The 26,247-nt window shown below is 38.0% G+C and overlaps 1 protein-coding gene across 1 annotated transcript in view; it reads left to right on the plus strand.

Annotated features, from left to right (window-relative positions):
* Positions 1-7,447: 7,447 nt before the first annotated feature.
* LOC311044160 (H-2 class II histocompatibility antigen, E-S beta chain-like) overlaps positions 7,448-26,247 on the plus strand; it is a gene marked incomplete at its 3' end in the record, with an annotated part of 76,708 nt that continues 57,908 nt past the window's right edge. The window contains exons 1-2 of the mRNA XM_084055579.1: positions 7,448-7,536; positions 10,163-10,420. Coding sequence (XP_083911705.1) covers positions 7,470-7,536; positions 10,163-10,420 — 325 coding nt within the window. The 5' untranslated portion in view covers positions 7,448-7,469. The remainder of the gene's footprint in view (positions 7,537-10,162; positions 10,421-26,247) is intronic.

Here is a 26,247-nt window from a genome sequence, read left to right on the forward strand (position 1 = left end):
AACCACCTCCACGGGCGCCGCCATCTTGAATGACGCAGAGCGTAAACGTACGTGCTGACGGCATGACATATGATGATGAAGCAACGTATGTGAGAGAGAGCCTCCTGGTGGAAGAATATAATCATTTTTTTTTACTTAAGTAAGAGTGTCAATACTGTCCAGTGGTGGATTGAAGTACTCAGATATTTTACTTAAGTGAAAGTAAAAAATACCACAATATAAAAAATACTCAGTTACTTGTAAAAGGCCTGTGTTCAAAATGTTACTTGAGTAAAAGTACAAAAAGTATTGGCATCAAAATATACTTAAAGTATCAAAAGTAAAAGCATTACATTTTTTGAAAATAGCAGATCTACAAGCTCACAATGGGTCGCGATGCGACACGTTGTGAGCTTGTAGATCTGCTATTTTCAAATAGCCTATATAGGGCTAAAGTGGTTAAAGGTAAGGTAAGTGATATATATTTTTTGTTTTTTTGTTAAAAGGTTAAAGTAGTATATTGTGATAGTAATCATTGCTACAGAGCATTTGTTCGGTCACATGGTCTCTCCAGCTCTTTACTAAACAGAATATAATACATGTTCAGGTAGGTGACAACATTTAAGCCAATCAGGAGAGAGCACTGAAAATGCATTTTCTGTAAGAAACAAACACTCTTCACACCTTTAATGTATGTTTTAAAATGTAATTCTTTATATCTGCATAGTAACTAGTAACCAAAGTTTTCAATGTATCTGTCTGTCTGTCTGTCTGTCTGTCTGTCTGTCTGTCTGTCTGTCTGCCTGCCTGCCTGCCTGCCTGCCTGCCTGCCTGCCTGTCTGTCTGTTTCAACTGTTAAATGACATCAGATTTAAAGTGTCCTTATTGACATGAAAAACACCTTGACATTACCAACAAGAGTCAAATAAAACAAACAAACAATAAGTAAATAAATACATAATTATGTACAGTCTGTCAGGTTGATCACTTCAACATGTCTCTCTAGTAACAGGTGATGTTTAATAAAATAATAATTCTGATTGGCTGCTCACACACACACACACACACACACACACACACACACACACACACACACACACACACACACACACACACACACACACACACACACACACACACACACACACACACACACACACACAGCATTTTACCAGCAATGCTGAACAAACATAATAATATTTATACAGTATGTGCAAAGTAGACCAGTGGAGTGCTCCAGCATTTTATTTGGGTCTTCTCTTCTGTGCCCAGGTATTTTACTTTCTGATTGAAGATGTCCCTCTTTCTTTCTTTCTTTCTTTCTTTCTTTCTTTCTTGTGTTTCTCTTCAACAGAATCAGAATCATCTTTATTGTCACATCTCAGGTTAAAGGTGTAAAGAAGTGGGTGAAGTTATTTTTTGTGCAGCTCCATCGATTTAGTTATTTTCAGAAAGAGAAAAAAAGAAGACGGGGGGAGGGGCAAGGAGAGAATAAAAGATGAATCAAACAAAGATATTTACATAAAGTATATACACATAGCTTATCTATCTGGTACTGTATAGACATAAGGTGCATAAGGTACAGTATGTACATCAGGAGACATAAGGTGCATAAGGTACAGTATGTACATCAGGAGACATAAGGTGCATAAGGTACAGTATGTACATGAGGAGACATAAGGTGCATAAGGTACAGTATGTATATGAGGAGACATAAGGTGCATAAGGTACAGTATGTATATGAGGAGACATAAGGTGCATACGGTACAGTATGTACATAAGGTACAGTATGTACATGAGGAGACATAAGGTGCATAAGGTACAGTATGTACATGAGGAGACATAAGGTGCATAAGGTACAGTATGTACATAAGCAGACATGAGGTTCATAAGCAGCAGCTATATACATGAGTATGTGCAATAATCCACACTGTCGTCTTTCTGGAAACAGATGATGCAACATCATATCTTTAATCTGATTGGCTGATTCTTCTAAACTATAAAACGAGTCCTCCTTCATTCTCTTTCAGACTCCAGAACTTCTCTTGAGGTAAACATGTGTTTATTCTGATCTGTTTATTATGATATGTTTATTCTGATCTGTTTATTCTCATCTATTACATTCTGTTTAGTTTTGATCAGTGTTGATGCAGATTACAGCCACCCTCCTCATCCTCTCCTCTGTACTTCATGTCAAAGCGATCCCAGGAAGTAAGTACATTATATTTATGTTATTATATAATATATACATTTATATCTACTGTTATTATATAAAACCAAATATGTACAGTACAATGCACAATACAAACAAATGACCTGTGACACACAAACACGCACACACACACACACACACACACACACACACACACACACACACACACACACACACACACACACCTCTCATGTGACACTTTGATCACATGACCAGTGTGTTTTTAAATACATCTGATGGATTCAGCAGTGAGATGTAATGAGGCTTAGATTGATGGTTAATGAACATGAACAGCATTTTATCAGCGACGCTGAACACACACACACACACACACACACACACACACACACACACACACACACACACACACACACACACACACACACACACACACACACACACACACACACACACACACACACACACACACATTTTAGCCTCTGTCAGAAGGGGGGGGCAAGATTTTGTCACAAGGGGGGGTGGGGAGGGGATGGACACAAAAACTATGGAACTCTGACTGGTATTATTTTACACTATGGAACTGGAAATAATAGAGCATATTCACATGGCGGCCATTTTGTCATTTTGCATTGAAGAAACGGGGTGGCATTTCATTAAGTTAATAATAAAATGGCCGCCGTGTGAATATGGTCTTCAGAGACCACACCCCCTTGTCACCCTGCATAATAATACATATGTGCAGAGTAGACCAGTGGAGTGGAGAGCATTTTATTTGGGTTTTCTCTTCTGAAGTGACCAGATATTTACGGGTCCATTTGGTTCCATTTGTACACTCTCAGAGTTATGGGGGTCCTTGCAAATAAAACATTTGAGAACCACTAGTAGGACTCCTAATGTGTCATATATAGTGTTGTAGTAAATCAGAGCCATACATATTCTGAAGAAAACCCAGAGACTTGACATTCAGTAATTGGGTCTTATGATTAAAATAAGAACATTATAATGGTGTGTAAATGAAGAATTTGACACGGACACATTTGTCTGTGTACTGACATATTGATGACCCCTGGGTTAGACATAAGGTGCATAAGGTACAGTATGTACATGAGGAGACATAAGGTGCATAAGGTACAGTGTGTATATGAGGAGACATAAGGTGCATAAGGTACAGTATGTACATGAGGAGACATAAGGTATATAAGGTACAGTATGCACATGAGGTTAGACATAAGGTGCATAAGGTACAGTATGCACATGAGGTTAGACATAAGGTACAGTATGTACATGAGGAGACATAAGGTGCATAAGGTACAGTATGTACATAAGGAGACATAAGGTTCATAAGCAGCAGCTATATACATGATTGTGTGCAATATTTCAGACTGTCGTCTTTCTGGAAACAGATGATGTAACATCATATCTTTAATCTGATTGGCTGATTCTTCTAAATATAAAACAAGTCCTCCTTCATTCTCTTTCAGACTCCAGAACTTCTCTTGAGGTAAACATGTGTTTATTCTGATCTGTAATATATTAGAGTATTGTTATATTTATATTATTAAAACATACAGTATATTTATATTGTTATATATACATTATATGTATCTTTTAATAAATTAAATATATATATCTATTGTTATTACTATAAATAAACATTATGTCTGTTGATTATATACTGAATAACTTACTGTTATATTGATATATCAAATATACAGTTTATTCATAGTGTTATTATTCAGCCTCAAGGCCCGAACCAACAGGCTTTGGATCAATTACTTTACACTGTGAAACCTGACTTATGAACAATACACACTAATAACACACACACACACACGCACGCACGCACGCACGCACGCACGCACGCACGCACGCACGCACGCACGCACGCACGCACGCACACACACACACACACACACACACACACACACACACACACACACACACACACACACCACACACCTCTCATGTGACACTTTGATCACATGACCAGTGTGTTTTTAATGACATTTGATAGTTTCAGCAGTGAGATGTAATGAGGCTTAGATTGATGTTTAATGAACGTGAACAGCATTTTACCAGCGACGCTGAACACACACACACACACACACACACACACACACACACACACACACACACACACACACACACACACACACACACACACACACACACACACACACACACACACCACACACACACCACACACACACACACACACACACTAGTGTGTTGTGTCATTTAAGCCGATATGATCAGGGCCCTTCTGGTAGTTCTAGAGTCAGGTTTACTCTACCTAACAACACTAGTAGGAGCTAAATGTGTTATTTGTATTATTAGTAGTATTGTGCATTGGGTTAGATAATTAGTTTAGGAAGGTTGGCAAAATGTCTGACCAATCTGTAAAATAAATGTTTACCACTAGCTTTCTTCACAAACATGTTCATAAAGGTGTCTACAAACACCTCTCAATTTGTTCCAACCCAAATCCCTTGGGATACTTTGTGGGAGCCAATCAAAGTTGGGGTACCTGGAGGGCCTGGAAAAAAACCTGGAACAATTCAAATTGGCCAAAATTAACTTGTGGGATGTCTAATTATAGGTTTTCAGGGTTCCTGAATCCATTCCAACCCTCAAATTTTAGTATAAAATTACTCCTGGCCATTAAAGTGGCCACACCTACTTTTATCCATCAGATTTTGGTGTCTATAATTGTCATTACCTGGGCCCGCTCTCAGACCCACCTTTCAAGCAATGCATTCTGGGATAGGTGTTAAAATGTCACAGATCACAGAAGTGAACCTTTCAGGTTCTGTTTATTCAGCTCTCTGTATCTCTGCTACACATCACTCTATAAGCCATATCTCCTAAACTGGTGGGTCAAACTGTACAACCAACATGTCAATGTGTAGTTATGATTCCTGCTTTCATATGACATGACAACATGTCAATGTGTAGTTATGATTCCTGCTTTCATATGCAGAGTATTGGACTCGAGTCATAGTGACTGACTCGAGTCTGACTCGCAAGTCATATTTGACGACTTGCGACTCGACTCGGACTTTGTATGTAAAACTTGCGACTCGACTCGGACTTTGAATGTAAAACTTGTGACTTGACTCGGACTTGGAAGGTAAAAGACCAAGAGACTTGAGACTCGACTCGACTTGCTAGCCAATGACTCCCGAGTCCCGACTCGACTCGACTTGAGACAAGATGACTCGTGACTTGTTTTGTCATCGGAGTTCCCCCCGCATAATAAACAGAGCAGTTGAGATTTCATTCGGCCAGATCTTTCTCAATTTTACTTGAATTCTTATAATTTTAATGTTTATATGATCTGTAAAGCTTATATTTTAATTTGGTATCAGTCATGGATTTATTATAATTTATTATAATTTATTTTCTTATTTTCTGTAATTTATTTCCACGCGCAATCGCGCATAATAAACAGCGCAGTTGAGATTTCATTCGGCCAGAACTTTCTGAATTTTACTTGAATTCTTATAATTGTAATGTTTATATGATCTGTAAAGTTTATATTTTCATTTGGTATCAGTCATGAATTTATTCATAATTTATTATAATTTATTTTCCTATTTTCTGTAATTTATTTCCACTCGCATCTTCAAGCCATGGTGCCGTAGATACATAACCGGAAAACTCGCCCCAAAACACCATCGCCCCCATTTCTTTTCGCGGACCAGCGGTTCTTCTATTCCTGTATTTGTTTTACTGAGGATAAGGTTAGAAATAAGTTTACGGTTAGCCATGTTATTAGTTTTACTGAGGTTACGTTTAGGAATAAGGTTAGGTTTAGGCATAGTTTAATGAGGTTACGTTTAGGAATACCAGGTGAATATCACCGGATTTCCCCCGGGGTGACTGTTTTGGGGCGAGGGTTTTGGTGTTCGTCTGCAGTGGGCAACAGTGCATGCGTCCGCAATAATGCTATCAGGATCAGATTATTAGATATTATTATCAGATATTAGAAGTATATTGGGTACCAAATATACTTACCAAAGAAGTTTTACTTTGGGAAGGTTTTCAGACTCATCCATTCATTGCACTGACCCCAGTTTATATATTTGTAATGGTTCAGGTTTCTTTATACCTGCCCAATAATCTCTCTCTCTCTCTGTGTGCGTGCATATGTACAGTATATGTGTATATATATATATATATATATATATATATATATATATATATATATATATATATATATATATATATATATATATATATATATATATATATATATATACATATATATATATACACACACACACACACACACACACACACACACACACACACACACACACACACACACACACACACACACACACACACACACACACACACACACAGTATATCTAGGTGTGCCCTGGGATCTTTTGGCTATGCCAGGTGTGCCTTGGCACCAAACAGGTTGAGAAACACTGCTTTAGTGTAATTTAGCCTTTCCCTAGTTCTAACTAAATGATCAGACATGTAATGTTGTAATGGATAAATGAACAGCTTTATGCTGGTTTAATTCTTGACTTTAAGATACAGTTTCTCTCTTCCTGAGTGCTTTGTGGGTGGGCTGGGGAACAATAGTAGTGAGGGACTTGACACAACCTTGTGACTCGACTTGTGACTCGGCTTGACTTGCCCACAACAGAAAGACTTGGGACTCGACTTGGACTTGGGACCAAATGACTTGGGACTCGACTTGGACTCGGACCGGAGGGTTGGATTGACTTGGGACTCGACTTGGACTTGGGACCAAAGACTTGGGACTCGACTTGGGACTCGGACCTGAGGGTTGGATTGACTTGGGACTCGACTTGGACTTGGGACCACATGACTTGGGACTCGACTTGGACTTGGGACCAAACGACTTGGGACTCGACTTGACTCGGACCGGAGCGACTTGAACAATACTCTGTTCATATGACATGACAACATGTCAATGTGTAGTTATGATTCCTGCTTTCATATGACATGACAACATGTCAATGTGTAGTTATGATTCCTGCTTTCATATGACATGAAAAAACTAAAATGAAAACATTAACAATAACAGGCTCTGTGTCGTGGTGGGTCACATGTGTATACTAAAGTGAGTTGTGTATAAAGTGCAGTATTGCTTTCAAGTAGTACAGGATGCGTTGTCAGATAAAGTGCATGATTATAGATGGTCACAAGCAGTGGTGGAAAGTAACTAAATATATGTACTCAATTCTCTTCTGTTCATTCTGATCTGTTTATTCTCCTCTGTTTATTCTGATCTGTTTATTCTCATCTGTTAAATTCAGTTCAGTTCTGATCAGTGATGATGAAGATTACAGCCACCCTCCTCATCCTCTCCTCTGTACTTCATGTCAAAGCGATCCCAGGAAGTAAGTACATTATATTTATGTTATTATATTAAAGATGCTGTTATAAATCTACTCTTATTATATAAAATATTCATCCATAGATGTACTCTTGTTATATAAAATACATGTATATTTATATTGTTATATTTATATTATTACAACATACAGTATATTTATATTGTTATACATACATTCTATATATATTTTGATAAATTAAATATATATCTATATTGTTATTAATATTAATAAACATTATGTATGTTGATTATATACTGAATAACATGCTATTATATTGATATATCAAATATACATTGTAATGGCCTGACGAAAATAGAAGAAATTGAAACACTCCTAATTTCTACTACCCTCGTTAGTTTCAGCAAAACCTATAAACCCTATGAATTTAAACCCCATAAGTACAGCAGTGCCGTTGCACCCCAGATAGCGCGTGCCCCGCGCCGAGAAGTCTTCAGACCAATTGTAGCTGTGAAACTATTTACCTCTCAGCACTGGAAACACTCTCTGAAATGCCTATTTCTATTTATAGTGGCTTCTGTTGCATATTTTCTCACTCACCCAAGTGTCCGCTGATAAGATCAAACGGCTCGTATGAAGAAATCCTCTTAAAACTTCTCTCATAGAAAAGTTTTTTTTTATTTAACACTCAAGCTAATACAGGCTTTTAGCAATAATACAAATATATGTATGAAAAGGCAGAATTTCTGATAAGACAGACAACAGACCCCTAAGCTCTATCTCCTCATTTCCTAAATCTAAGGTGCCTGGCACAGGCAGAAAAATATCCCCAAATTCAACTTAATTCAACCAAGATACGGGCAATGCCATGAATTCTTGTTTGAATGTTAAATCTGGATAATATTCCTCAATTCCTGCGAACTAAAGGCTACCTAAGATTAGGCGACCAAGCAATCGGTAATGCTAGGAGCTGACAAAATTCTCTGTTTATTCAACCAGATTATGGGCAATGCCAAGGTCCCAGTTGAATACAGCAGAATTCACTATCGCTCCCCGCAACCTCGGTGCAGTGTGGCCGCCAAAAGGAACTAATCAGAGAGAGCTAAAAATGGGAGAAGTTCCGCGCAAGGCTATGTCCGTCGCCCAGTAAAAGGCACAAACAAGTGACACCTCACAAAAGCTTCTCTACCAAACCCCCCCCGAACAGAGATATACAGCAGTATTTATACAATTTTGGCTCCATCCGACACACCAAATATGGGATCGCCTCCCTCCGGGTTAGATCATTTCAGTAGCTAAACCTTATATGGTGCTGGTTAGATTATTTCAATAGGAAAAACCTAATATGTTTTTTCCTTCTACCAGTTAAAACATTTCAGCTGTTGCCATGGCCATTTAGGTCATGTGAGCGAAAAGTACAGTTTTTAGCAAGTCATTGCGAAAGAGGAAGTTGTGGCTGTGGTGTGACGGCTGGCATCAAGGAGCAGAGTTAGTGTCCACAGCAACAGTGAGTTGATTGGCGTTCCAACGCCTACGTTGACGCCCCCCGCGCTTGTTCCTCTTCTTCAGCAGAGCGCGTTGCTTGGCAAGGTCACCCAGCTGCCGCGGGGTCAAAAAAGGCCGCGGAATGACAAGGCCATATCTTAGCCCAACCATGACAACATACAGTTTATTCATAGTGTTATTATTTATAATACCATTGGTAAGCGGTAGCACACACACACACACACACACACACACACACACACACACACACACACACACACACACACACACACACACACACACACACACACACACACACACACACACACACACACACACACACACTGATTCTAACCTTTCATTATATTATATTATCAGTGGTTTAAAGTAACTACATGTACTCAAGTACTGTACTTAAGTACAATTTTGAGGTCTTTTTTACTTTACTGGAGTACTTCCAATTTTCAGTATTTTAACATCTACTCCACTACATTTCAGAGGCAAATATTATACTTTTACTCCACTACAATTATTTGAAAACTTTAGTTACTAATTACTTTGTAGATTTTGATTACAAAACATACACTTCAGCCCTATATACATTTACACCATTAGAAAATAGCAGATCTACAAGCTCACAATGCGTCGCGATGCGAAACATTGTGAGCTTGTAGATCTGCTATGTTCAAAAGATTTGTATACATTTGAAAACTTGTGAAATGATACTATATATACTATATATTCTGCATATAGTACTTTCTACTTTTGGTACTTTAAGTACATTTTGATTCCAATACGTTTGTACTTTTACTCAAGTAAATAGAAAATTCTTACTTATACTTGTAACAGAGTATTTCTAAATTGCAGTATTGATACTTTTACTTCGGTAAAACATTTTAGTAATTTTTCTACCATTGTATATTATATGACATTATATTATATAATGTTATGTTCACATCCTGAAATAAATCATTATGAATCTGTTTCATAATATTATAAAAAACATTTAAATCTGTTGAATAAAATGTTTGACAGGAAGATACTTCTAATATTCACCTTTAGAACCAAACATGACTGTTTAACATGATGATGATGATGATGATGATGATGATGATGATGATGATGAGGATGATGATGATGATGATGATTGTTGTTGTATTTAATGTCATCTTTGTTTTATTTCCAGTGTTTCATGAGGACATTAAAGTCGTTGTCTGTTCAGATACAGTTAAAGACTCATATAAAGAGGAGATGATGGGACTGGATGGTGAAGTGATGTTCTACGCAGACTACAACAAAGGGAAGGTGGTGGAGCCTCAGCCTCCGTTTGTAGATCATATCACCTGGATTCCAGCAGCTTATGAAATAGCTGTGGGTGATCAGCACTACTGCAAAGGCCAGCTGGACAACATCCGCACTGCCTTGAAGAAACCACCAGTGAAAGGTACATGAATACTATGAACACAATAGTTATTAACTAAAACTGTTGAATATATTTAACATTCATGAAAATGTTTAACCCATTCAATCGGGGAACACATATCTGTCATTTTAGATTTCTTTGGCTGTTCAAAAATAGCAGATCTACAAGTTCATAGCGCAGCACCGAGTGCCGCGCTAGATCTGCTATTTTTGGGGGGGAAAATCATGAAAAAAGTTTGAGAACCACTGATATTATAGCAACATATGTTTTTGTTTTTGTTTTTAACTGTTAGGATTTAGAAGACATTTGTAGAATCCCCAGAGTTACAAATGTTTGCTTTAAAAGTATATATTTTATTCGAAGATTTGCGCAAACTTTCATGATTTTTCAAAAATAGCAGATCTACAAGCTCATCGCGCGTCACAGAGTGCTGTGCTAAATGGGTTAAGCATGTATATTAAGCATTTGTTTTTTATGGTGACATATTTTCTAAATAATATGTATTTTTAGTAAACATGAATATGTGCTCAAGGTGCTTTAATGTTTAATTTACAAATGTATGCATTAGTATCTGCTCTGTACAGCCTGAGCTGTAGGTGAGGTGTAGATGGTACAACTATGTAGATGCAGGAGGAGAGGCTGGGGGGGGGCAGCAAGAATGTGGACTTCTATAGAGCGTCGCAGTTCCCGCCCACTTCCAGTTGCCGGAAGTAAATACTCAATGCATCTTTCCCATTGACTTTTCCGAAAATATTTATATAAATTAATTTAAGCCTAGAATCAAGCTATCCAGGATCCTGGTGAATCATGACCATAAAACGTTTGATTCTGTGAAAAAACTTTTTTGAAAACGGCAAAACAAAGGGTATTTATTAAACATAGTATATCATATCATTAAATATAAAATTTAAAAAATCACAGAAAAAAAGGTTTTATGGTCATGATTCACCAGCATCCTGGATGGCTTGATTCTAGGCTTAAATTCATTGATATAAATATTTTTGGAAAAGTCAATGGGAAAAATGCATTGAGTATTTACTTCCGGCACCCGGATTCTGCGCAACTGCGATGCTCTATAGTATTTTTCATGTGATAATGAGTGACCTCTGAGTTTCACATGTACGCTAGACGGGGAATACATGAACACACACACTAACATAGACTATATAGTAAGTTTATCATACATGAACACACACACACTAACATAGACTATATAGTATGTTTATCATACATGAACACACACACTAACATAGACTATATAGTATGTTTATCATACATGAACACACACACTAACATAGACTATATAGTATGTTTATCATACATGAACACACACACTAACATAGACTATATAGTATGTTTATCATACATGAACACACACACTAACATAGACTATATAGTATGTTTTACATACATGAACACACACACTAACATAGACTATATAGTATGTTTATCATACATGAACACACACACTAACATAGACTATATAGTATGTTTATCATACATGAACACACACACTAACATAGACTATATAGTATGTTTTACATACATGAACACACACACTAACATAGACTATATAGTATGTTTATCATACATGAACACACACACACTAACATAGACTATATAGTATGTTTATCATACATGAACACACACACTAACATAGACTATATAGTATGTTTATCATACATGAACACACACACACTAACATAGACTATATAGTATGTTTTACATACATGAACACACACACTAACATAGACTATATAGTATGTTTATCATACATGAACACACACACACTAACATAGACTATATAGTATGTTTATCATACATGAACACACACACTAACATAGACTATATAGTATGTTTTACATACATGAACACACACACTAACATAGACTATATAGTATGTTTATCATACATGAACACACACACTAACATAGACTATATAGTATGTTTATCATACATGAACACACACACTAACATAGACTATATAGTATGTTTATCATACATGAACACACACACTAACATAGACTATATAGTATGTTTTACATACATGAACACACACACTAACATAGACTATATAGTATGTTTATCATACATGAACACACACACTAACATAGACTATATAGTATGTTTATCATACATGAACACACACACTAACATAGACTATATAGTATGTTTTACATACATGAACACACACACTAACATAGACTATATAGTAGGTTTTACATACATGAACACACACACTAACATAGACTATATAGTATGTTTATCATACATGAACACACACACTAACATAGACTATATAGTATGTTTATCATACATGAACACACACACTAACATAGACTATATAGTGTGTTTTACATACATGAACACACACACTAACATAGACTATATAGTATGTTTTACATACATGAACACACACACTAACATAGACTATATAGTATGTTTATCATACATGAACACACACACACTAACATAGACTATATAGTATGTTTATCATACATGAACACACACACTAACATAGACTATATAGTATGTTTATCATACATGAACACACACACACTAACATAGACTATATAGTATGTTTTACATACATGAACACACACACTAACATAGACTATATAGTATGTTTATCATACATGAACACACACACACTAACATAGACTATATAGTATGTTTATCATACATGAACACACACACTAACATAGACTATATAGTATGTTTATCATACATGAACACACACACTAACATAGACTATATAGTATGTTTTACATACATGAACACACACACTAACATAGACTATATAGTATGTTTATCATACATGAACACACACACACTAACATAGACTATATAGTATGTTTATCATACATGAACACACACACTAACATAGACTATATAGTATGTTTATCATACATGAACACACACACTAACATAGACTATATAGTATGTTTTACATACATGAACACACACACTAACATAGACTATATAGTATGTTTATCATACATGAACACACACACTAACATAGACTATATAGTATGTTTATCATACATGAACACACACACTAACATAGACTATATAGTATGTTTTACATACATGAACACACACACTAACATAGACTATATAGTATGTTTTACATACATGAACACACACACTAACATAGACTATATAGTAGGTTTTACATACATGAACACACACACTAACATAGACTATATAGTATGTTTATCATACATGAACACACACACTAACATAGACTATATAGTATGTTTATCATACATGAACACACACACTAACATAGACTATATAGTATGTTTATCATACATGAACACACACACTAACATAGACTATATAGTGTGTTTTACATACATGAACACACACACTAACATAGACTATATAGTATGTTTATCATACATGAACACACACACTAACATAGACTATATAGTATGTTTTACATACATGAACACACACACTAACATAGACTATATAGTAGGTTTTACATACATGAACACACACACTAACATAGACTATATAGTATGTTTATCATACATGAACACACACACTAACATAGACTATATAGTATGTTTTACATACATGAACACACACACTAACATAGACTATATAGTATGTTTTACATACATGAACACACACACTAACATAGACTATATAGTATGTTTTACATACATGAACACACACACTAACATAGACTATATAGTATGTTTATCATACATGAACACACACACTAACATAGACTATATAGTATGTTTATCATACATGAACACACACACTAACATAGACTATATAGTATGTTTTACATACATGAACACACACACTAACATAGACTATATAGTAGGTTTTACATACATGAACACACACACTAACATAGACTATATAGTATGTTTATCATACATGAACACACACACTAACATAGACTATATAGTATGTTTTACATACATGAACACACACACTAACATAGACTATATAGTAGGTTTTACATACATGAACACACACACTAACATAGACTATATAGTATGTTTATCATACATGAACACACACACTAACATAGACTATATAGTATGTTTATCATACATGAACACACACACTAACATAGACTATATAGTATGTTTATCATACATGAACACACACACACACTAACATAGACTATATAGTATGTTTTACATACATGAACACACACACTAACATAGACTATATAGTATGTTTATCATACACTAGAGTTTCGGGGGGCTACGCCCCCCTCAACCCCAGCCGCGCACGGGGCCCAGCGTGGGCGTGTGTGTATTGGGGGACCCAAATCGCCGGAGTGAAACTGTGGAAAAGTTTTTTTGAAAAAGGAAAAAATTTGAAGAAATAATATTTGTTATGTTTCAGGGGGTCCACAGGGGGTCCGCGGACCCCCTGATGGTCCACTGACCCCCTGTGGAGTGTTGGGACGCGCGGGGACACCCCTGGAACATTGCGGACCATTTCGGTGTTTTTTTTTTTTTCATGAAGGTGGTTGCTTGTTTCTGGCGCAGGCTGTGCAAACCTGGCAACCCAGCGCATGCTGCCGCACGTTGAAGTGGCGTAGCGTCATGAGGGTCAGTGGGGCCGTGGCTCGGTCAGTGAAGACCCTGTAGTGCGGATGATTTGTGGCATAGAGGGGCAGATTGTAAATCCACAGAGGAAACATCCGTGGGCTACCATTGGTTCAGCGATGTGTGCGGTCGCCCTGCGGCCCCTCCTCCTCCACCAATGTGCAGTATTGAGAGCCCTGACGTCACAACAATTGGAGCGATGGGCACTGCACTGTGGTTGGTTAGGGTACACCTAGGGCCCAGGTAGAACCCAGTTAAAGCCTGCATGGGCAAACCCAGTTAGGACCCGCCTTGCCAGGTCCCACATAAACATGGCTAGTTGGGGCCCACCTAAGGGCCAGGTAGAAGCTACTTATAGCTTGCATGGGCATCGCAGTTGGGACTGAAGTGGATGCCGCTGACATTGCTGACATGGGGTCCATATGGTTTAGCCCACCTTGAAACCATATGGGAACTACGCTGGCATGCTGGCTGTAATGCAAACGCTGCATCATACCTGCAGTGTGTAGTTTGATGTTGTGTGTGTAGCAGATATACCTGCAGTGTGTAGATCAATGTCCATAGGAAAGTCAATGCCCAGCAGTGTTTTTTTTCCCCAGCAGAGTTTCTAGTGTCTCTGTGTCTCTCTGGAAGAGGTTGCACATGAACTCTGCAGCCGCACTGAGGCGCTCCAACACAAACACTCTGACATTAAGCTGCTTCACACAACAAACATGAGCACCACGCTGCTGTTTGTCCAAAAGACACAATATCTCCTCTCCCACCGACGTCATGTGTTCATTTATCGACAGCCGTACAGACTCCTCTTGACACATTTTACGTCGTTTATCGAGCTCTCACTGACTCTCCACATCGGGCTGTTATTTTGCTGCGATCAAGTCAACGATGTGAGAGATTAGCTATCACAGACGGACGGACAGGGGGTGAAACATAGTCTTGCGCCATGCCTTTCGGCCTGGCGGAGACAATAAAAAACCGAAAGTGAAGGAAATGGCCATTTCTGCAACAGAAGTAGTCAATAAACTATGCTATGAAAACATGGGCCACATTGGCAAAGAATGTAAGAAAGAGGCAATCATGTAGAAAATAGCCGATCTCCAAGCTTACAAAGCCTCTCAACGTGAGGCGTTTCGAGCTTGTAGATCGGCTATTTTCACAATATTTACTTGTGGAACGGAGTCAAACAGAATGGGGGGGTCCCAGATCAAGTACGTGTATTTGGGGGGGGGGGGGGGGGCGGCGTGAAAGGGTTGATAAACACTGCTGTAATCGGAGCGAAATTATCTGAAATTACTACATGACCATAATGCAGGCTAACATGCGTTGCACGGGGCGGTCCTGCCATTACGTTAGTTACTGTAGTTGCTGTGGAGCGACATAGTTCTCCAGAAGAGACACACAAACATACACCATCTACAATGGACGAACTGAGCAGCAATATAGACATTCACCACACGAACGTGCATTGTTGACAAAGTGATTGCACAGGCGCTGCAGGCATGAGAACCAGGTTAGCGTTAGCGACATGGCAGCTATCACAGCGCCCTGTCCGTCGTGCTGCAACTGCCTGTGATGGCTACAGCAGTAACAGCAAGCTGTCTGCGATGCCATTGTCTGGAGACTGCTCTTAGCGTGACACGACCAATGAGAGTGAGCGCTGTAGTTGTTGCTAAGATACGGTGGCGTCTCTGCCCCATAGCTTGTAGATCTCTCACACATGATTGGCGTAGGCTGCGTTGCCAGGTCTGACTTTGTGTCTAAGCAATGGTCGGCTTATTTTTGCGCGCCTTTGGGCTCGTTTGCATTGTGCGCACGGCAGCGCTTGTTTAGCGTACGTCAGCGCGACGTGGCAACGGACGTGGCAACGTGAAAGGTGATTGGCTGGTGAAAAGAAACACCCGACGTTACACCAGAAATGGTGCCTGGAGAAAATGGTGACCAAAAAAAAAGTTTGGAAAAAAAGGAAAAAAAACCCGCAGCGGCTGCGTGCTGTTGTGGTGATGAGGTCGTGCGCAGGGTAAACGGTACGAAGCTGGCTCCCCTTCCGTTTTGTCCGACATTTGGTGAGTAGAATTAATTATGTTGCGCGGTGGAAAAGGTGCAGTGAGCAGTGAGATGTCCTACGCGAGGCGTAAATTCAGCGCGGCCGGCGTGGCGAGTCAGTTGCCGACATGTGGTCTGGCGGTGCGTTGTTTAGTCGATAATAGAGCTGTGGGGTGTGGACACCGAGGGTGCGGAAGTTGCTCGCCATTTATATAGTTAGATGAACACACACACTAACATAGACTATATAGTATGTTTTACATACATGAACACACACACTAACATAGACTATATAGTATGTTTTACATACATGAACACACACACTAACATAGACTATATAATATGTTTATCATACATGAACACACACACTAACATAGACTATATAGTATGTTTTACATACATGAACACACACACTAACATAGACTATATAGTATGTTTTACATACATGAACACACACACTAACATAGACTATATAGTATGTTTATCATACATGAACACACACACTAACATAGACTATATAGTAGGTTTTACATACATGAACACACACACTAACATAGACTATATAGTATGTTTATCATACATGAACACACACACTAACATAGACTATATAGTATGTTTTACATACATGAACACACACACTAACATAGACTATATAGTAGGTTTTACATACATGAACACACACACTAACATAGACTATATAGTATGTTTATCATACATGAACACACACACTAACATAGACTATATAGTATGTTTATCATACATGAACACACACACTAACATAGACTATATAGTATGTTTATCATACATGAACACACACACACTAACATAGACTATATAGTATGTTTATCATACATGAACACACACACTAACATAGACTATATAGTATGTTTATCATACATGAACACACACACTAACATAGACTATATAGTATGTTTTACATACATGAACACACACACTAACATAGACTATATAGTATGTTTATCATACATGAACACACACACACTAACATAGACTATATAGTATGTTTATCATACATGAACACACACACTAACATAGACTATATAGTATGTTTATCATACATGAACACACACACTAACATAGACTATATAGTATGTTTTACATACATGAACACACACACTAACATAGACTATATAGTATGTTTATCATACATGAACACACACACTAACATAGACTATATAGTATGTTTATCATACATGAACACACACACTAACATAGACTATATAGTATGTTTTACATACATGAACACACACACTAACATAGACTATATAGTATGTTTTACATACATGAACACACACACTAACATAGACTATATAGTAGGTTTTACATACATGAACACACACACTAACATAGACTATATAGTATGTTTATCATACATGAACACACACACTAACATAGACTATATAGTATGTTTATCATACATGAACACACACACTAACATAGACTATATAGTATGTTTATCATACATGAACACACACACTAACATAGACTATATAGTGTGTTTTACATACATGAACACACACACTAACATAGACTATATAGTATGTTTATCATACATGAACACACACACTAACATAGACTATATAGTATGTTTTACATACATGAACACACACACTAACATAGACTATATAGTAGGTTTTACATACATGAACACACACACTAACATAGACTATATAGTATGTTTATCATACATGAACACACACACTAACATAGACTATATAGTATGTTTTACATACATGAACACACACACTAACATAGACTATATAGTATGTTTTACATACATGAACACACACACTAACATAGACTATATAGTATGTTTTACATACATGAACACACACACTAACATAGACTATATAGTATGTTTATCATACATGAACACACACACTAACATAGACTATATAGTATGTTTATCATACATGAACACACACACTAACATAGACTATATAGTATGTTTTACATACATGAACACACACACTAACATAGACTATATAGTAGGTTTTACATACATGAACACACACACTAACATAGACTATATAGTATGTTTATCATACATGAACACACACACTAACATAGACTATATAGTATGTTTTACATACATGAACACACACACTAACATAGACTATATAGTAGGTTTTACATACATGAACACACACACTAACATAGACTATATAGTATGTTTATCATACATGAACACACACACTAACATAGACTATATAGTATGTTTATCATACATGAACACACACACTAACATAGACTATATAGTATGTTTATCATACATGAACACACACACACACTAACATAGACTATATAGTATGTTTTACATACATGAACACACACACTAACATAGACTATATAGTATGTTTATCATACATGAACACACACACTAACATAGACTATATAGTATGTTTTACATACATGAACACACACACTAACATAGACTATATAGTATGTTTTACATACATGAACACACACACTAACATAGACTATATAATATGTTTATCATACATGAACACACACACTAACATAGACTATATAGTATGTTTTACATACATGAACACACACACTAACATAGACTATATAGTATGTTTTACATACATGAACACACACACTAACATAGACTATATAGTATGTTTATCATACATGAACACACACACTAACATAGACTATATAGTAGGTTTTACATACATGAACACACACACTAACATAGACTATATAGTATGTTTATCATACATGAACACACACACTAACATAGACTATATAGTATGTTTTACATACATGAACACACACACTAACATAGACTATATAGTAGGTTTTACATACATGAACACACACACTAACATAGACTATATAGTATGTTTATCATACATGAACACACACACTAACATAGACTATATAGTATGTTTATCATACATGAACACACACACACACTAACATAGACTATATAGTATGTTTTACATACATGAACACACACACTAACATAGACTATATAGTATGTTTTACATACATGAACACACACACTAACATAGACTATATAATATGTTTATCATACATGAACACACACACTAACATAGACTATATAGTATGTTTTACATACATGAACACACACACTAACATAGACTATATAGTATGTTTTACATACATGAACACACACACACTAACATAGACTATATAGTATGTTTTACATACATGAACACACACACTAACATAGACTATATAGTATGTTTTACATACATGAACACACACACACTAACATAGACTATATAGTATGTTTATCATACATGAACACACACACTAACATAGACTATATAGTATGTTTTACATACATGAACACACACACTAACATAGACTATATAGTATGTTTTACATACATGAACACACACACTAACATAGACTATATAGTATGTTTATCATACATGAACACACACACTAACATAGACTATATAGTATGTTTATCATACATGAACACACACACTAACATAGACTATATAGTAGGTTTTACATACATGAACACACACACTAACATAGACTATATAGTATGTTTATCATACATGAACACACACACTAACATAGACTATATAGTATGTTTTACATACATGAACACACACACTAACATAGACTATATAGTAGGTTTTACATACATGAACACACACACACACTAACATAGACTATATAGTATGTTTATCATACATGAACACACACACACTAACATAGACTATATAGTATGTTTATCATACATGAACACACACACTAACATAGACTATATAGTATGTTTTACATACATGAACACACACACTAACATAGACTATATAGTATGTTTTACATACATGAACACACACACTAACATAGACTATATAGTATGTTTATCATACATGAACACACACACTAACATAGACTATATAGTATGTTTATCATACATGAACACACACACTAACATAGACTATATAGTAGGTTTTACATACATGAACACACACACTAACATAGACTATATAGTATGTTTATCATACATGAACACACACACACTAACATAGACTATATAGTATGTTTTACATACATGAACACACACACTAACATAGACTATATAGTAGGTTTTACATACATGAAGCTCCTCCCATGTGGCTTCCTGCTGTAAATGTAGCTTTGGGGAGGAGGGGGGTTTAGTGGCCCCGCCCACTCATTAACTATTCTAATTAGCTTCCATTGGTTCTTAATCACTTGTCTCATTCACCTGAAGACGCTCCCTTGTCTCTCACACTGAGTTGAAGTCAGTGTGTGGGTTGCTAGCAGTGGTGGAAAGTAACTCAGTAGATTTACTTAAAGGGTTAGTTCAGATTTTTTGAGTATTTTCTGTAGTAAATACTTACCATTAATGTAGTGGTTGCAAAGGTATTAATTGATTGCCCGAGTCCCGTGGTCAGAGTTATGGTCCGTTTCTGATAAATATGAATGTAGTTCCGGTAGATTAGTAGATTTGGTGGGGGCCACTCATTAAAAATAAATAAATTTAAAAAACTAGCGTCATTTGTATTGTTGACCTATTTCTACCATATAGAGCAGGTTTCGTTCAATTTCGACCCCTCTGTCACATGGTACTATTTTTTGTGTCATATATTTTGTGCGTGAGTAGGCTGCCGCGGCGCAGTGATTCTGGACACAAACATTAGTACCATGTGACAGAGGGGTCGAAATTGAACGAAACCTGCTCTATATGGTAGAAATAGGTCAACAATAAAAATGACGTTAGTTTTTTAAATTTATTTATTTTTAATGAGCGGCCCCCACCAAATCTACTAATCTACCGGAACTACTTCATATTTATCAGAAACGGACCATAACTCTGACCACGGGACTCGGGCAATCAATTAATACCTTTGCAACCACTACATTAATGGTAAGTATTTCCTACAGAAAATACTCAAAAAATCTGAACTAACCCTTTAAGTGCATGTTGAGGTATTTGTATGTTTCTTTCCAGTTTTCAATACTTTTACTTATACTCCACTACATCTCTAATCCAAGTATTGTACTTTTACTCCACTACATTTACTTTAGTTAACTTAGTAAACTTTAGTTACTAGTTACTTTGTAGATTTTGATTATTATTACAAAACATACATTAACCACTTCAGCCCTATATACATTTTGGCCATTTGAAAATCTACAAGCTAATCAGATCTACAAGCTCACAATGTGTTGTGATGCCACGCATTGTGATCTTGTAGATCTGCTATTTTCAAAGCATTTTCATACATTTGAAAACTTGAAATGGGACATTCTGCACAATGAGTACTTTACTTTTGGTACTTTAAGTATATTTTCATACCCATACTTTTGTAATTTTACTCAAGTACATTTTGAATTCTGGACTTTTACTTGTAACAGAGTATTTCCATATTCCAGAATTGATATTTTTACTTAAGTAAAACATTTTAGTACTTTCTCCACCACCCCGCTGCTACAAACGCACACACGGACGGACGCGCACACACACACACGCACGCACGCACGTTTGCGCGCGCGCACACACGCACATACGCACACACGCACACACACACACACACACACACACACACACACACACACACACACACACACACACACACACACACACACACACACACACACAGACGGACGCACACAAACCTATTTTAGACTTTATGACATATTTGTGCGATGGGGGCAGTTAGCCTATAGTGTTGATATTATACAGATGATAATAAAACTGAACATTAATGACATTTTTAATTGTCTATTTCCAGATGGATATGTGTACTATGAGGCTGCCCGCTGTGTGTTTAACTCCAGTGAGCTGAAGGACATACAGTTCATATACTCAATGAATTTCGATGGTGATGAGTTCCTCAGGTGGGACAGTAGAGTAGATCAGTGGGTTGGATACACTGAGCTTGGTGTGAAGAACGCAGAGCGCATGAATAAAGATCCTACAGAACTGGCTGTGAGGAGAGCACAACGAGAGATATTCTGCAAACACAACATTGAGAACTACTACTCTGCTGTTCTGAACAAGAGAGGTGAGCTGATCTCAGAGCAGCACTCAACACTCATCACCTCATAAACTATAACATGACATCATAATAATTCATTCTATTCAGAGATGATTAATGGTGTTAATATTGATCTGATAATGATTATAAAACATCCCTTGGTCTGGGCCGTAGCGTGGCGGCACAGGCACCCTAGGCTGCAATGCCAGCCTGACAGCGTGTCGCGGGTTCGACTCCCGTTCCCGACGACCTTTGCTGCATGTCACCCCCCATCTCTCCCCCCATTTCCTGTCAGCCTATTTTCACTATCCCTCTCTAAAAAAAAAACATTCAATCCGGGGACGCATCTGTGTCATTTTAGATTTCTTTGGCTATTTTAGAAATATCGTGAAAATGTGTGCAAATCTTTGAATGTATATATTTTAAAGGGAACATTTGTAACTCAAATCATTGCTTCTGGGGGTCCCTGGAACACATATATTTGCACACATTCTCACGATTAAAAAACAATAGCAGATCTACAAGCTCATAGCGCGGCACTCAGTGCCGCGCTATGAGCTTGTAGATCAGCTATTTTTGAATAGCCAAAGAAATCTAAAATGACACAGATGCGTTCCTGGATTGAATGTGTTAATATTCTCAGAAACATTTCAGATCCTCTTAAACACTAAAGCCTGATTTATACTGTATCCTAACACGCTGTCACACAGTGGAAATAGCAGATCTACAAGCTCACAACATGTGGTGTCACCAAGGGGCCAGCTTGACATTTTTACATTGACTCTAACTAGAAGCTCGCCCCCGCTACGCGGGGGCTCGCGTCTAGCCCGCGGCCACGCCCACGTAGCGCCCGCGGCCACTTGGCAACTCATATAAGTGGCGTAGCGTCATGAGGGTCAGTGGGGCCGTGGCTCGGTCAGTGAAGACCCTGTAGTGCGGATGATATGTGGCATAGAGGGGCAGATTGTAAATCCCCAGAGGAAACATCCGTGGGCTACCATTGGTTCAGCGATGTGTGCGGTCGCCCTGCGGCCCCCCCTCCTCCACCAATGTGAAGTATTGAGAGCCCTGACGTCACAACAATTGGAGCGATGGGCACTGCACTGTGGTTGGTTAGGGTACACCTAGGGCCCAGGTAGAACCCAGTTAAAGCCTGCATGGGCAAACCCAGGTAGGACCCGCCTTGGTCCCACATAAACATGGGTAGTTGGGGCCCACCTAAGGGCCAGGTAGAAGCTACTTATAGCCTGCATGGGCATCGCAGTTGGGACTGAAGTGGATGCCGCTGACATTGCTGACATGGGGTCCATATGGTTTAGCCCACCTTGAAACCATATGGGAACTACGCTGGCATGCTGGCTGTAATGCAAACGCTGCATCATACCTGCAGTGTGTAGTTTGATGTTGTGTGTGTAGCAGATATACCTGCAGTGTGTAGATCAATGTCCATATGAAAGTCAATGCCCAGCAGTGTTTTTTTTCCCCAGCAGAGTTTCTAGTGTCTCTGTCTCTCTCTGGAAGAGGTTGCACATGAACTCTGCAGCCGCACTGAGGCGCTCCAACACAAACACTCTGACATTAAGCTGCTTCACACAACAAACATCAGCACGACGCTGCTGTTTGTCCAAAAGACACAATATCTCCTCTCCCACCGACGTCATGTGTTCATTTATCGACAGCCGTACAGACTCCTTTTGACACATTTTACCTCGTTTATCCAGCTCTCACTGACTCATCGGGCTGTTATTTTGCTGCGATCAAGTCAACGATGTGAGAGATTAGCTATCACAGACGGACGGACAGGGGGTGAAACATAGTCTTGCGCCATGCCTTTCGGCCTGGCGGAGACAATAAAAAAAGGAAAGTAAAGGAAATGAGCATTTCTGCAACAAAAGTAGTCAACAAACTATACTATGAAAACATGGGCCACATTGTCAAAGAATGTAAGAAAGAGGCAATCATGTAGAAAATAGCCGATCTACAAGCTTACAAAGCCTCTCAACGTGAGGCGTTTTGAGCTTGTAGATCGGCTATTTTCACAATATGTACTTGTGGAACGGAGTCAAACAGAATGGGGGGAGGGGGGGTCCCCAGATCAAGTAAGTTTATTTGGGGGGGCGGGGGCGCGGCGTGAAAGGGTTGATAAGCACTGCTGTAATCGGAGCGAAATTATCTGAAATTACTACATGACCATAATGCAGCCTAACATGCGTTGCACGGGGCGGTCCTGCCATTACGTTAGTTACTGTAGTTGCTGTGGAGCGACATAGTTCTCCAGAAGACACACACAAACATACACCATCTACAATGGACTAACTGAGCAGCAATATTGACATTCACCACACGAACGTGCATTGTTGACAAAGTGATTGCACAGCCGCTGCAGGCATGACAACCACGTTAGCGTTAGCGACATGGCAGCTATCACAGCGCCCTGTCCGTCGTCGCTGGGACTGACTGTCATGGCTACAGCAGTAACAGCAAGCTGTCTGCGATGCCATTGTCTGGAGACTGCTCTTAGCGTGACACGACCAATGAGAGTGAGCGCTGTAGTTGTTGCTAAGATACGGTGGCGTCTCTGGCCCATAGCTTGTAGATCTCTCACGCATGATTGGCGTAGGCTGCGTTGCCAGGTCTGACTGTTTGTATAAGCGATTTTGGGCTTATTTGGGTGCACTTTTGGGCTCGTTTCCATAGACCACGGCAGCGCTTATTTCTTTCCCGTGACCGATGTGGCAAAAAAAGTGCAAAACGAACCATCCGGAAGTAAATTGCGAGATGAAATATATAGCACTTTTTGATTATTAGAGAAGGAGACACATGTGAAGGTTGAAAATGAAAGGTAGTAGATTATATAGTTTTTCATGAGGGATTTTTGTAGCAAGTTGTGAGAGAATTGGGCCACTCCTGTGGGCGGGGGGCTGATTAGAACCATTGGGGTTTGAAAGGAGACGCTCTCTGTTTGAGTGGAAAGATACTGAAGAGACAGTTCATATGAATGACCTGTAGTGTCACTGTTTTACCCCTGCTGGTGTCAGAAAGAATATTCTCTCAATGTAAGCGGGTGGGTTTTTGATGAACTTTAGACTAGAGTTTCTTACCTTAATAAACATTGTCATAAAAACTATATGCTTCCAGTCACTAGTTTAAAGTCTTCTTTCAATCATCATGATATGTGTTTTGGTAAATTATGGTCCTA

This window comes from Gymnoscopelus microlampas (assembly GCF_963454915.1).
Source record: "Gymnoscopelus microlampas genome assembly, chromosome: 4".
NCBI lineage: Eukaryota > Metazoa > Chordata > Actinopteri > Myctophiformes > Myctophidae > Gymnoscopelus > Gymnoscopelus microlampas.